A 13,182-nucleotide genomic window follows, 5' to 3' on the forward strand; every position below is an offset into this window, starting at 1 on the left:
TATGTCTCTGTAATTATGTGCACTGAACTGTACAATTCATTTAATGCGTTGCTAATGTGCAAAAATTGTCCTGGTGAGCATATTTCCTAAAAGGCTCGCCTCTGTGTCCTTTTGTCAGATCTACTTAGGAAGCCTTGGTACGGCGTTAATCTGCCTATTAGTCCTCGTACGCCTTTTGGCTTTCATCTATTTTAAAGCATGATTCATGTGTTTTAAAGGGCTAGCGTGCAGTATTTCTGATAGAGCACTATGTCTCTGTTAATAGCCTTTTTAAACTTGAAGCTTACTAGCTATTAGTGGGATCACAAAAAAATACGATAGGCATTCAGATAGGGGTGGGCATCTATGGAAATGTTGGTTAAAATGAACTTAAACCCAGTATCCATACAGCAGTAAAAAACACTCATAAAGTATTATTAATGCCTCATAATGATTGGCGTAAGTCTATACAACTATTTATTTATAGCAATGCCTGCGCTCAGAAAGCAATGTTATAGTATATCGTAACGGTGTAAATTATCGGACGGCGTGTGTTATCGGCAAACGTTTGCGTTGTCATGTGAATCCATTATTAAACTTATCATTTTGATTGTTTAACAGAATGGCCGATGTTTGACACTGTCCGATAACTGACATAGGTACGCTAAGCCCTTACAGTTTGAAGTGCCAGAAAGCGTAGTAAATTAAATGGTAAATGGACTGCATGGTGTTTTCTACGCGTATAGCACCCCAAGTGCTTTCCATGTTAATGCCTCAGACAACTACCCATTCACACACCAATTACAGGAGGGAACACTTAGGTCTCCAACCTGCACATCAATTGGGGGCTCAGTGACTTGCTCAAGGACACTTCGGCACTTGGTGAGGGGGAGTCGGGATCAAACTACCTTCTGAACGATCCCTCTACCTCCTGAACCACCATCGCCCAAGGCTCCTTTTACCCTTTGAATATGACACTGATGGCGTCTTTGTGTAATGTCAAATGCTGTTTATTCACCAAATGCTCTTTCACGGTTTACACGGAGGAAGCGGTAGTACGTCATGTGGCCACCTGGTTGCCATTCTCCTCGGCTTCCCTCAGTGCCGACCATGTTTTTCTGCTGGGCTCGTTACTCTCCGTGTTATTCTGTGAAGAGAGATCAATGTTGAATTGTTGTTGCCTGTAACTGATGAGTGTTCATATTTGGCCGGAGAGAGCACTCCCCTGAGACGAATAGGTCTGCTTACGCCGGGCCGCAGAGACGGAGAGATAAAGAGATAGAGAGAGCGGCAGGGAGGAGTGATTGTCTGGGGATCACTCTGTGTCAGATCTCTCTCTCTCTCTCTGTCACTCTCTCTCTCCCGTGCTTGTTTTTGCCCTTGCTGGGCTTGCTAGTCTCCCCTCATGAATCGGCAGACCTTGGCCTGACTTTCTGCTGAGTCATTCTGTTTTCTTGCCTTTCTCCTCTTCCATTCTTCTATTTCTTTCTACCTTACTTTCTCTCTCTCTCTCTTTTCACCGCTCTCTCTCTCTCTCTCACAGACTTGTTAGTGGACATGCTAGGTGTTCTGGCCAGCTACAGCATCACAGTAAAGGAGCTGAAGTTTCTCTTCAGTATGCTAAGAGGAGACAATGGAATGTGGGTGAGTAAGCATATAGAGCGTCTGTGTACGTGTGCGTTCGTGAGTGTGTTTGTGTATCTGTGTGCGTGTGTGTGTATCTGTGTGCGAGTTTGTGTGCATGTGTGTGTGTGTGTGCATGTGAAAGGGTAGAACACAGCTGCTGAAGGCTGTGGTCAATGTCCACCTCCAAGCCTGACCCACCCAGGCAACGATCTGCTGTCTGCAGGCCTCCTCCCCAGAGGCTGATCTATTTGGGGGTTGCCTCACAATCAATTACCCAGCGGTGGGGGTGACCACAGCTGATTGACAGGCCATTGATCCAAAGTGGTTGCAGCGGCTGGGATGATGTCCTCTAGTAGTTCTCCGCCTTGGCACAGCTACATAGCCCTCCGCTTTTAACACACTGTAGTTTCATCAACGCCCTCCTATTTGTAAACGTTGAGGAACATCTTACTTAGTCCCTACGTCGGTACGCTGGCATAACGCATGACATGCACATATGCACATACAATGTGCCATTTCAGTTTCATTTATGATCGTGTCATGTTGTATTACATCTTAAGTCATATGTTTATCAGCGATAATAGCATCAGAGTTGCTGAGATCTGTCATGACCTATTCATTTATGGTGACCTAACGCTTTCATATGAATGGGTGCTGACTGTTATGACAGCACAGTCGTGACAAGTGTAGTGTAGTCATATGATGCAGGGTTCAAATACAGTTTTACCAAACTTCTCTCTTGTCTGTCTTTCCACTCACCATATCCATCCTTCCTTCCTCTTACTCTCTCTCTCTCTCTCTCTCTCTCTCTCTCTCTCTCTCTCTCTCTCTCTCTCTCTCTCTCTCTCTCTCTCCATCTCCCTTTCCCTCCCCCTCCCTCCCACTCCTGTCTTTCCCACTGCAGCCCAGGCACGCCATCAAGCTGCTGTCAGTGCTGAATCAGATGCCCCAGAGGCATGGCCCAGATACCTTCTTCAACTTCCCTGGACGCAGCGCAGCGGTAAGCCCCACCGGCCTCGCTCCACTCATCTCCACTCTCCTCCTTCGCCCTGGTCCAGGCCTGGGCTGCCTGCTCTGGCCCGTTCCCCCCCTCCGCAGCCCACTCAAACCCCCTCGTCCACACACACACACTGGGGTTCACTGGGCGTCACATTACATGTGGGAAGGAAGATGGTGTTCAGATGTGTGTATGTGTTAGCTAGTTGGGTTATTTTTATTTAATTCACACAGCAAATTGCATGCTGTAATTACATTGACATACTGTGGCCCAAATGACAAACAGAGCATACATTTGTCTCTGAATTATTTATGTTGTCATGACATTTTTATGTCTGTGAGCTCTTTTGCACTACAAAAAAAAATATGAAGATCCACACGGGGAGACCATAGGTTATAACAGTCCTATCATTGTCGTATCGTTTTGTTGTTCCTCATTGAATTACGGAAATCCGGTTTCATTGAAATGACCTCTTCTCTTCCCAGGCCATTGCCTTGCCTCCCATTGCCAAGTGGCCTTACCAGAATGGCTTCACTCTCAACACCTGGTTCCGTATGGACCCGCTCAACAATATCAATGTAGACAAGGACAAGCCGTACCTCTACTGGTGAGTCAGCATCCACTCCCGTCTCCCGGCCTTTCTGAAGTTCAGAAGAGAGAAAGGGTTTTACTCCATGTCCTGACCTAGCCTGATTTAAGGCACATTTGGCTCTGCAGAGAGGACAAAGATTACCAGATTACTGGTGGTCAGTTAGTGAATGAATTAACTACTTAACTAATCTCCCTGTGATTGTCTGCACTGAGAGTTCACTTCTAGTCTAGGAGCCTACCTTATATTCTCTTTTCTAAACAGCTGGAGGGGGATATAGGTTGGGGGCTGAAGGTTATATGTGTTTGTTAAATCATTATCCTTTCTAAGTTTGGAGTTGGGGAACGACATTGTTTCAAGCTCATTCTACAGGGAGTTTCTTTTCTCTGATATCCTTACTTCTTGGCTTCAAAGTGCACCTGCAGTTACTACCCTTCACTATGCATCCATCTCCCTCCATCAAACGCCGGTCTGCATCAGTTCAGCCTCAGAAACAGAGTTAACAGCAAAGTCATTTTGGGAGGTCATTCAACCTTAAACTGAGCAGCCCACTGTTCTCAGTCCGAATTCTACATTAGACAAGCATTGGATTAATTTGCCTTCTACTGTTAGGTTTGCCCTGTCAGGTAAAAGCTGGATTTCTCCACATTCATTTAGTCCGAACAGTTTAGTTTCACGTTCCTGTTCTCTCCCAGGCTTCCAATTACCCCTAACTACAGGCAGAATATATGCTACAGTGACACCTGGGGATGACTCACTATTGTCCCTGCATATGTTCTGGAAAGTCTTATGACACCTGTTCATGGAATCGCCAAATTGACATCGTGATTGATCTTAAGAGTGTGTGCTGAGTTTGGACAGCTTATTAGCAAAAGCTGTCGAGGCATCTAAAATGAAGAAGGCTCTCAAGACAATGACAGGTGGAACAAGCATGACACTGTTGTGGCACAGCATGTGTATGACATCTACCCTGTTTTTTTTGTGGCATGGTTTTATTAGTCTTTTGACAGTAGATGCGAGTTGTGTTGCCTCTAGAGCTTCACAGAAATAACAAACCTTTCAGGAAACTCCAACTGAGAAAACACGAAAATTATGCTCTTGTTTTTTCCCTTTTATGAAATGATGGACTGTTCTAGCACACAGTCCTAGCACCTTCAAGGATTCAATGAAATAGAAGACGATATTAAGTGATAGCATGGCAATCCAGTATGTCTGCTGTAGATTGCCTTTTTTGCCCCACGAGCGATTTCCAGTGTCCAGAATCCTTTTACAAATACCTTACCATGGGTAGAGCGGTCTACATGCTACCAAATTATGACCAGATCAAATCATTTCTTCCTTCTAACGTTTTTTGAGTTGAGTGACTGCGGATAGACACTAGAGGATTTAAAGCGTGGCGGTAAATCTAATAGCACGTCGGAACATTTCCGTAGGAAGCACTTGTTAGATAGATGAGAGTAGTACTAAAGAACAGGAACCCCGATGGTGAGCTAATGATCGTGTGTTGCAAAGACACGATGAGTATTTACTTCACCTCAGTGGGATAAAACCACGTACAAGAGCTCAGAAAAATACACATCTAAAGCCGCCTTTATTTTCATAGTGTGCTGCATTCGGTGACCATGATTTCAAGCTCTGTATTTACACCCCCTCTTGTGTGTGTTTGTGTTTGTGTGTGTGTAGTAGGGGAAACTTATACTTATACTTACTATGGAAGCATGCATGGTGTGAATATTTAAAAGCCCCTCAGCTCCCCGGGACTCCTTCCGAGTAATTTCATTTTCAATGGAGCTGCGTCGCTAATCTTCAAAAACACTTTGCAGATTGCTGGCAAGATAAACATGTAAATACTTAAATGTCATCAAAATCATTAATTGCCAAGCAGATGTTTTTCAAAACCAAACTGTTGTGAGGTGGAGGACCACCACCCTCCCCCCACCCCCAGCCAGCCTCCATGGTAAAGCCTCATTAGGTCTGACCTTTTCAGTAATCACACTCCTCGCCCTGGACTCCTGGACTTTTCCCTGGTTCTCTGAAGAGGGATGACTTGGAAAAGTGATGTGTTTTGTGTGTGTGTGTGTGTGGTGGGGTTTTAATAGCCAGTAAAAGTTACAGATACGAGGCGTGTTCGCAGATTAATGTCAGTGTGCAACCCAAAGCTATGGTCGATGGCGTCCTATGCACTGTGCATGACGGGCCTGCATGTTATTTATCGAAAGACGCTAACTTGGTTCCAGAGTTATCGCAAAAGAAAACATCCATGGCATGTACAGCTATAGCACTCAGGTAACTGCAACGGGCCTATTGTGGTCCTTTTGAAGCTCAAACCCACGCTCTCTGGGACAGAACCTGAAGAAGGAACACCCTCCAGCTCCACCACACTCTTTCGGAGGGGGTGCCAAACAGATAGCACTAGTTGCATTACGTGTTACATAAACACTGCACGAAGCTCTGTGCGAGTCTTCCAGCCTCGCCCTGCCCAGAAAGACTGACAATGACAAAAACAAATAAACAGGCAAACGTGCCTCTTCTAATCACGTTTTTTCCTGTGCCACCGATGGTTGAGCTCAGCAGTGTGCCGCTAGCTGGTATCACGGGCGAGAGGGAGGGAGAGGAGCACTGCTTCAGGGGCCTGGCCTCAATAACCTCTTATCAACCCCCCTCCAGCCATCCCAGCCAGCTGCAGTGCCAGGGCCCATACTGACCCTCCACATTTGTTCTCATGCCAGCCAATAAAGCCCCAACAGAGCAATCAAGGGATTCCACACCATGCAAGTGACTCATGCCTCAGAAAGATGCCCGTGTCTAAAAGTGCTATTCATGTGGGTTAAATAGAGAAAGAGAGAAATCATTTTTTTGAGAGGGATTAAAGAGTGATTAAGTTATTTAGTAGCGTGTGAATGGGTTGGTCTTGCTATTGAGATGGAAGAGAATATATGCCGGTGTCACGTGGGAGTGAGCTACCACTTTGCTTCGCTACCAGCAACCTCAGATCAGTCATCTAGAATAACAAGCAGCAGCAGCCATGATCTTGCAGTTCTGTCATGTCCAAACGCATGTTCTCATTGTCTTCTTCTTCTGTTTCGTCTGTCCTCAGTTTCCGGACCAGCAAAGGGATCGGCTACTCGGCACATTTTGTGGGCAACTGCTTGATAGTGACGTCACTGAAGTCCAAGGGCAAAGGCTTCCAGCACTGTGTCAAGTACGACTTCCAGCCCAGGAAGGTGAGGGGACCATAGAGTTCTGCCCAGCAGGGCACTTTCCATGTCTTACCACCAATCCATTGTCAAAATGAGCTTCAAAGTCACTCTCACTAACTATGGGTAATGTGCTAAAAGAGTCTTGGCTCCTGCTTTTTGTCTTCTAAATGTGTAAATGGAGCTGGGTGTAATCTCCCCTGAACGCTGTTATGTTAGCTAGCAGCCAAAGCACTTGTATTGTCCTTGGAAGTCCTTCAGCAGCTGTTTGAGTGAGTGTGTGTGTGTGTGAGAGAGAGAAAGAGAGGGAGGGGAGGGGATGAGTGTAGCGTCCTTGGTTTAACAAGACACTTGGAACAAGAACAAAAAAGTAACATGTTCAGGTATCTGGCACTGTGGTAGAGAGGCGTAGCTAATGAGTGTGCCTGTGATAGTCTGGTGAGCTGGTCCTGGAGGGGCGCTGTCCTGGCAGACAGGCAGGCAGGCAGGCAGGCTGTCGTGCCACTAGTGCTTCACGCTCCAGCACCTCTCTGTGTGGCCTGCAGGGGGCAGCAGCTGGACACACTCTCTCCCCCTCCACCCCCCCCTCCCTTTCAGTAACCCTCTCCACTTTATCCCCTGTACATGTCCAGAGCCACCTGTTCCTCTGTGCAGTGTATGTGAACTTATCTGTGTTTCCTTCACCATTTCCCCCTCTCTCTTTCTTGCTTTCTTGATCTCTTTCCCCCTCTTTCTTTCTTGCTTTCTTGATCTCTTTTCCCCTCTCTCTTTCTTGCTTTCTTGATCTCTTTCCCCCTCTCTCTTTCTTCCTTTCTTGCTCTCGCTCTCTCTCTCTCTCTTTATCTCTATTACTATATTTTTGACTCAATTTATCTCAATCCATCTTTTTGTCCCTCACCTTCCCCCTCTCCTTCTCTCCCTAGTTTATCAGAGGCATTATCCATCACATAGCTATCCACCTGTCTAGTTAGCCCTTGAAGCAGAAAGAACCCAGAGGGTTGAAGGCTGTGAGGCAGGATTAAGCAGTAAGGAAGACAGCGGGTGCAGTGGTGTCAGGCCTCATCATGAATGCCCTGCTTGTGTCTCTGCCCACAGCGCGCCCCCCCCCTGGCGCTGTGCTCAGTCACCGTCCCGCACATGGCAGTGCCACTGTGCCCCCCTCTCTCTTTCTCTCTCTCTCACACACACCTGGCTTCACAGGAGGTGGCCCCCTTGTCCCACCTGTAAATGAGAGGAAATGACCAAGCAAAAGAAGATAGGATCCGTTTACAATCAAGCCACACTTCAGAGAAGAAGGGGAGTCTTTCAGCAGGGGTCGGCCTCTGCTTTGTGGGGTGGTGCTGTTGCGAGGGGGGGGAGGGGTGGGGGCTTGGGGGTTCTGGGTTCTGGAATTTCAATGTGCCAATTAAAATGCCCACTGTGCTTTCGGGCCCTCTGGCAACCCCTGCTGCTGCCTCCTTCTCTTTTCCTTCCTTGCCCCCCACCACCCACCCCTACCCCCCACCCCTCGATGCCCCCCTGCCAGGCAGGAGCTGGAATGTGTGCCCTGCCTCAGAGTGAACTCCAGCGCTTCAGCAATTAGTGCCGAACGAAAGCAGCGTCAGTTTCTCTCTCTCTTTCTTTCTTCCTTTCTTTCTTTCTTTCTTTCTTTCCTTCTCTCTCTCTCTCATGGTGTTGCTATATTTGGGGTATTAATATATAATAGCCCTTTTAAGCATCCTTCATCCGTAAGATGGTTTTAAACATCAAAAGTCTTTCTCTCTTTCATGCTCTCTCTCTTGCTCTTGCTCTTTCTCTATCTCTCGCTCTCTTGCTCTTTCTCTCTTACCCCGACCCCCTCCCCAGTGAGTGACGCAGCGTTCTGGTGTGACATGTGGGGGCAGACATTCTCAAATCTGACCTGTAAGACTGCACCTGCAGTTAAGAGAGCATTCTTCTGGGAGGAGGTGGTTGAAGAGGAGAAAAGAAAAATAGTGTGGTTGAAGAGGAGAAAAGAAAAATAGTGTGTAAAGAAAGAGTGAGGAGGGTGAGAGAAATGCACGTTATTATACGTGAGGCAATCTGATTTAGCAAGATAACAGTTTTTTATGCCTCGTAATCATTTGACAGCTTCACACCTGGGGCATCAATAGCATAGTGAAGATATTTACAGAAAATGTACTTTTTTCTGTGATCAGCCTTAAATCATCATCGTCAGCAGCAGTTAGTCTGGGGCTATTGGTACTCTACTGTATGGAAAAAGTGTGGATGGATTTCATGTGTGCAAATAAGTAAACTTGCAAAATGTCAGAGGGTTCTGGAGAGATTGTGCAAACCTTTGTGCCATTAATCTACTCTTTTTTTAGCATGTCCTCTCACTAGTATGGTCAGTAGTACGTACACACACATACGTACGTACAGAGCGCAGTGGGCTAGACAGTTTTTTCATCTCTGTGTCTTAACATCTATTTGCCAGTGATCTGAGAAAGATTCTCTTTTCCTACCCTCTCTCTGTTAGTATCCTTTTTCTCTATTTTCTCTCTCTCTCTCACTCACACACACACACACACACACACACACACACACACACACACACACACACACTAACTTGCTCTCTCTGTTGTCTCTCTACTGCCTGATATTTGAGGCAGATTGCACTCTCTCCGCCTTGGCCCACTACTCTGATGTCTAATTGATACCTCAAAGCAGATTTTAGCACATCAGACTCCAGCCTGCTGTGGGTGTGTTTTATGAACATGCTCATATTTCAGAATGTCTCCCACATTTAGTATTGCACAAAATATTTATGAGCACAGTGTTGGTTGAGGTGGCAGGACTGGTTAGGATCCTAGAGACAATGCTAATATTTTTTTTTTTTGGTGGGGGGGGGGGGGGGGGGGGGGGGGGTTGCATTACCTTAAGATTTAATACAGTCCAAATACAAAAGGAAGGTCACTGCTAAAGAACCTTCAGCCCTGACAGCGATAAATTATCACATATTACCATATGTGCTGAATCACAAGTTAAACACACATTTGGAACCAGTCTCGAACCTCATAATGAACCTGAAGGGTGGTCGGAGCTGTGATGCATTTAAGTCAGCCTCTGCCATGTTATGTTAGCCTCACGAGTCGAGACGGGATGTTCTGTGCCTGCCCTGAGCCAAGATTTAGCGACGAGGCTAGCCCGTGATGGAGCACATACAATATTAACCATTTCTTATGACAGGGCTCATCATTTATTCTTAATGTAATCCAGACCCCTGCTGCTCTCAGCTGAGTCACAATGACACTGCCTGAATGTATGAGTCCACTGTGGCTAGGGGTCCTGATTTTAACGTTCACTGTTACTTAAGAGTCTCTCCGCTCCAGTTATGCATCACTACCAGACTCTGTGGTCATATTAAAACTTATGCTTGTGAAAGTTTGAGCACTGTATCATTTCCGGTCATCTATTCTGCAGTTTTAATTCGATTTTAGTTATATGGCGCCTCCAAGGAAGATATGGCGCCAATAACAATTTAAATTGTCTCATGGCACTTTTCAGAGCCCAGAGCGTGAACCTCCTATAGCAAACACTAAGTCTACAGTGGCAAGGAAGAATTCTCTTTTAATAAGGTAGAAACCTTGAGTATAACCCAGCTCATAAGGGGGGACCCATCTGCTTGAGGCTGGCTGGGTTTAGAGATAGAAAGGGGGGGGGGGGGGCAGAAGAGAAGGAAGGAGAGGAAGAGAAGAGAGAATAAGAAACAAACAGATTAATACAATATGATGATCAATAGTGCTGTGTTATAATTTAAAAGGCCATCGTTCCATGCCAGGTGAAATACCTCTAGTTCAATGGAGTACCATTTTCTCTATAGTATTTCTTTAGTTTGAATATTATCCGTAGTAGTTAGAGTATTATTTGTTTTAACTGCATAGTTATCTCAGGAATGCTACCTCATTGGCTCTTTCGATCTTCTCCTCCAATTACTTTCCGGTTCCAATTGTGTTCAATATGTACAGTATGTATAGTTTGTGTGAAGGATTCCTGTGAGCCTGAATGAATGGTTAGTGTTTTATTATTGTGTGTATTTCTCGTACTGCAGTGGTACATGATCAGCATCGTCCACATCTACAACCGCTGGAGGAACAGTGAGATCCGCTGCTACGTCAACGGCCAGCTCGTTTCCTACGGCGACATGGCCTGGCATGTCAACACTAACGATGTGAGTATGAGCAAACCCCTTACCCGTTCCCGAGATGATTCAAAGTGAAGGCCTCGTGTCTGTGTCCATATTTATCCTCAGTCTTCTCCTAAAGTGAACTGATTCTCATAGAATGGGTTGAGGAAAATAGACCTCATTACTCACTTCCTGTGTTTTTGTGTGCTGTGTGCTGTGAATTAGAGTTAAGAGAATGAGCCTGTAATAAAGTATTGAAAGTGGAGCCAAAGGCTATTTCTAGCGTGCCATTACTTTGTTATGGTGCATTTTTTTTTGTTGACCGCGAGAGAACGGATAAACATTGTTAAAAGATAAGGACAAAAAAATTAACACATTGCTTTTTCAAATGTATTTCTGTTCCATGCAAGGACCAACTCTTTTCAGATAGAATAAGTGTTTATCACAGTGATGGCTTGCAGAGGAGAGGTTAATGGCTATGGGGAAAAAAATGAAATAAATAACGGGACAAAATCGTTTTTACCTATGTGAAATCACCTTGAGCCTAAATGCAGGCGAAAAACTTTTATAAAGCTGAAGGGCACCTGTGAAAAGAAGTTCTCTAAATGTGTATGTATCTAAAGGTACACAAAGGAACTACTATTTCCCTGTCTTTCTCATTGTAAAGAATAGTTATGATACATCTGCAACCACACATGACACATCATTTTAATATCTCAAAAGTGTAACATAAACTATAAATCTCTTTTTCTGCTACCTTTTTCATATTTAAGAATGAATTAGCATGCAGGCCTAATTCTGGCATGTTACTGTTCAGTGTAAGCAGATCTCGGCGGTAGCTATAGACCTAAGCTTTTCTAGCCCGGTGGCATCAGCAGATGCATGGGCACACTACGGTAGATAGCTACATTGGTAAGGCTGTTTGATAGGTTAGGTTACATCTATCCTCTTTTTCCTTCCCTTCCTCTCTATGTGCTGCAGAGCTATGACAAATGCTTCCTGGGATCGTCAGAGACAGCCGATGCTAACCGGGTCTTCTGCGGCCAACTGGGGGCCGTCTACGTGTTCAGTGAGGCACTCAACCCGGCACAGATCTTCGCCATCCACCAGCTGGGACCTGGCTATAAGGTATGGACGTGCCAACTACCCCAAAGAGCCCAGGGTTTAATGATGTCTGTCACTTGTCATAGGCGTGAGCGTCCGCCACCTGTTCTGCTCCACACGTGTCCGCGGAGGGTCCTAGATTGATTATAATGGGAATGGGTGGGTTGAGTCTGGTGGGGTTTGGCTTTCTGATAAACTGTCACCAAATGTGTTCCTGCCTCTGCCATGTGTGTCCCTGCAGGAAGTGCTTCCTGTCATGTTTGGCACCGGCCATCCCAGATGCTAAATCATAGTTAATGCCCAAAGGCTCTCTCTCTCTGGCGTGCAGAGGCATAAAGCAGGGTCCGTGTCAGCCAGTGTAGGCAGCATGCCCAGAACCGCCGCCGCTGAGCTATAGTCGTGCCCCCCGGAGTAGGAAGTGAGCTGGTTCCCCATGGCGACGGGTGACATCTCTTCCTGTGGCCATTAGCATTCTCTCTTAAGACCCCCCACCATCCCCTGTCCTGTGTGCAGACAGACTGTTTCCGTTGGCTGAAGGCAGAGAGGTTAGATGTCGGGATGTCTTGCAGCGCAGACTGCTGCTGATTGTCACTTCTTGATGCCTTCTTTAATTGGTGTTCTTGGTGATATCAGTCATGCGTATAACCACTCTTATCGTAAGCTTTTTGCTTCAGTTGGTAATGGCATTGATTGCTAGATGGCTTGATGGGTCCCTGAAGTTTGACGGAGAGAAAGAAAGAATCTGCAAAAGCTAAGGAGGCCATTCCCAACCTCAGATAACAAGTCGGAAAGGGCTTTCACAGCTCACATCTGCAGTATAACTAGACAACGCATCAAACGTTTATTGGCCCAGCAATTGGACTCATCATTAGCGACTAGAACATTGGGGAAAAGGGGGACAACTGTCAACTATTTGTGTATATGTGTATGTGTCTGTGTGTGTCAGTGTCTGTTTGTGTGTGTGTGTGGTATTACTTTCAGTAAACATCAGAAACGTGCTTAGGTTATCAGAAGCCTTGCCAGAAATGTTTGGAAGTTGGGTTTGTCTTCATTATTCCTAAAATGGTGCTAATGGTGTTGATTTTCCTTCAGGCTGTTAGGGCAATGTATCTGAGCATCTCATAGGCTGTCATGTCAGGGAATGCTTACAGCAGTCAATTAAACACCACGCTTCTGTTAGGTAACACGGTAGGGAAAGCACCGAATGACAGGCGGAGCTTCAGTGGCTTTTCGTTGCTAATTGCCAAACCTCTCGTGGCATTCACGGCAGTTAGCTTGACCAGCTCAGCTGGAGCAGCCTTTGGTTTTGCCACAGATGAGACCAGGAGTTGGGGCGTTTGTGTTTAGCAGATCAAACTGAACTGACTGGAAATAATCCGCACTAGGGCTGGGAGAGAGTATGTCACTCATCCACAAACGTTAGGACCTATTTCCACGGAGGTTACATCATGTAGGGCCAGTGTGATAGGATGTGGTGTCTTGGTGTTTATTTATTTAACGTTGCGGAACGAGGAGGGAGCTAAGATTAGAATTCTCATAGACACTA

General features: G+C 45.8%; 1 protein-coding gene across 5 annotated transcripts in view; it reads left to right on the top strand.

The window, feature by feature from the left end:
- nbeaa (neurobeachin a) overlaps positions 1 to 13,182 on the top strand; it is a gene marked incomplete at its 5' end in the record, with an annotated part of 109,220 nt that overhangs the window by 42,647 nt on the left and 53,391 nt on the right. For all 5 annotated transcript variants that reach the window (XM_080851591.1, XM_080851592.1, XM_080851595.1 and 2 more), the window contains 6 exons: positions 1,523 to 1,623; positions 2,510 to 2,605; positions 3,088 to 3,209; positions 6,289 to 6,415; positions 10,458 to 10,577; positions 11,514 to 11,660. In XM_080851591.1, coding sequence (XP_080707717.1) covers positions 1,523 to 1,623; positions 2,510 to 2,605; positions 3,088 to 3,209; positions 6,289 to 6,415; positions 10,458 to 10,577; positions 11,514 to 11,660 — 713 coding nt within the window. The remainder of the gene's footprint in view (positions 1 to 1,522; positions 1,624 to 2,509; positions 2,606 to 3,087; positions 3,210 to 6,288; positions 6,416 to 10,457; positions 10,578 to 11,513; positions 11,661 to 13,182) is intronic.

The sequence above is a fragment of the Sprattus sprattus genome, assembly GCF_963457725.1.
Source record: "Sprattus sprattus genome assembly, chromosome: 1".
Classification (NCBI taxonomy): Eukaryota; Metazoa; Chordata; class Actinopteri; order Clupeiformes; family Clupeidae; genus Sprattus; species Sprattus sprattus.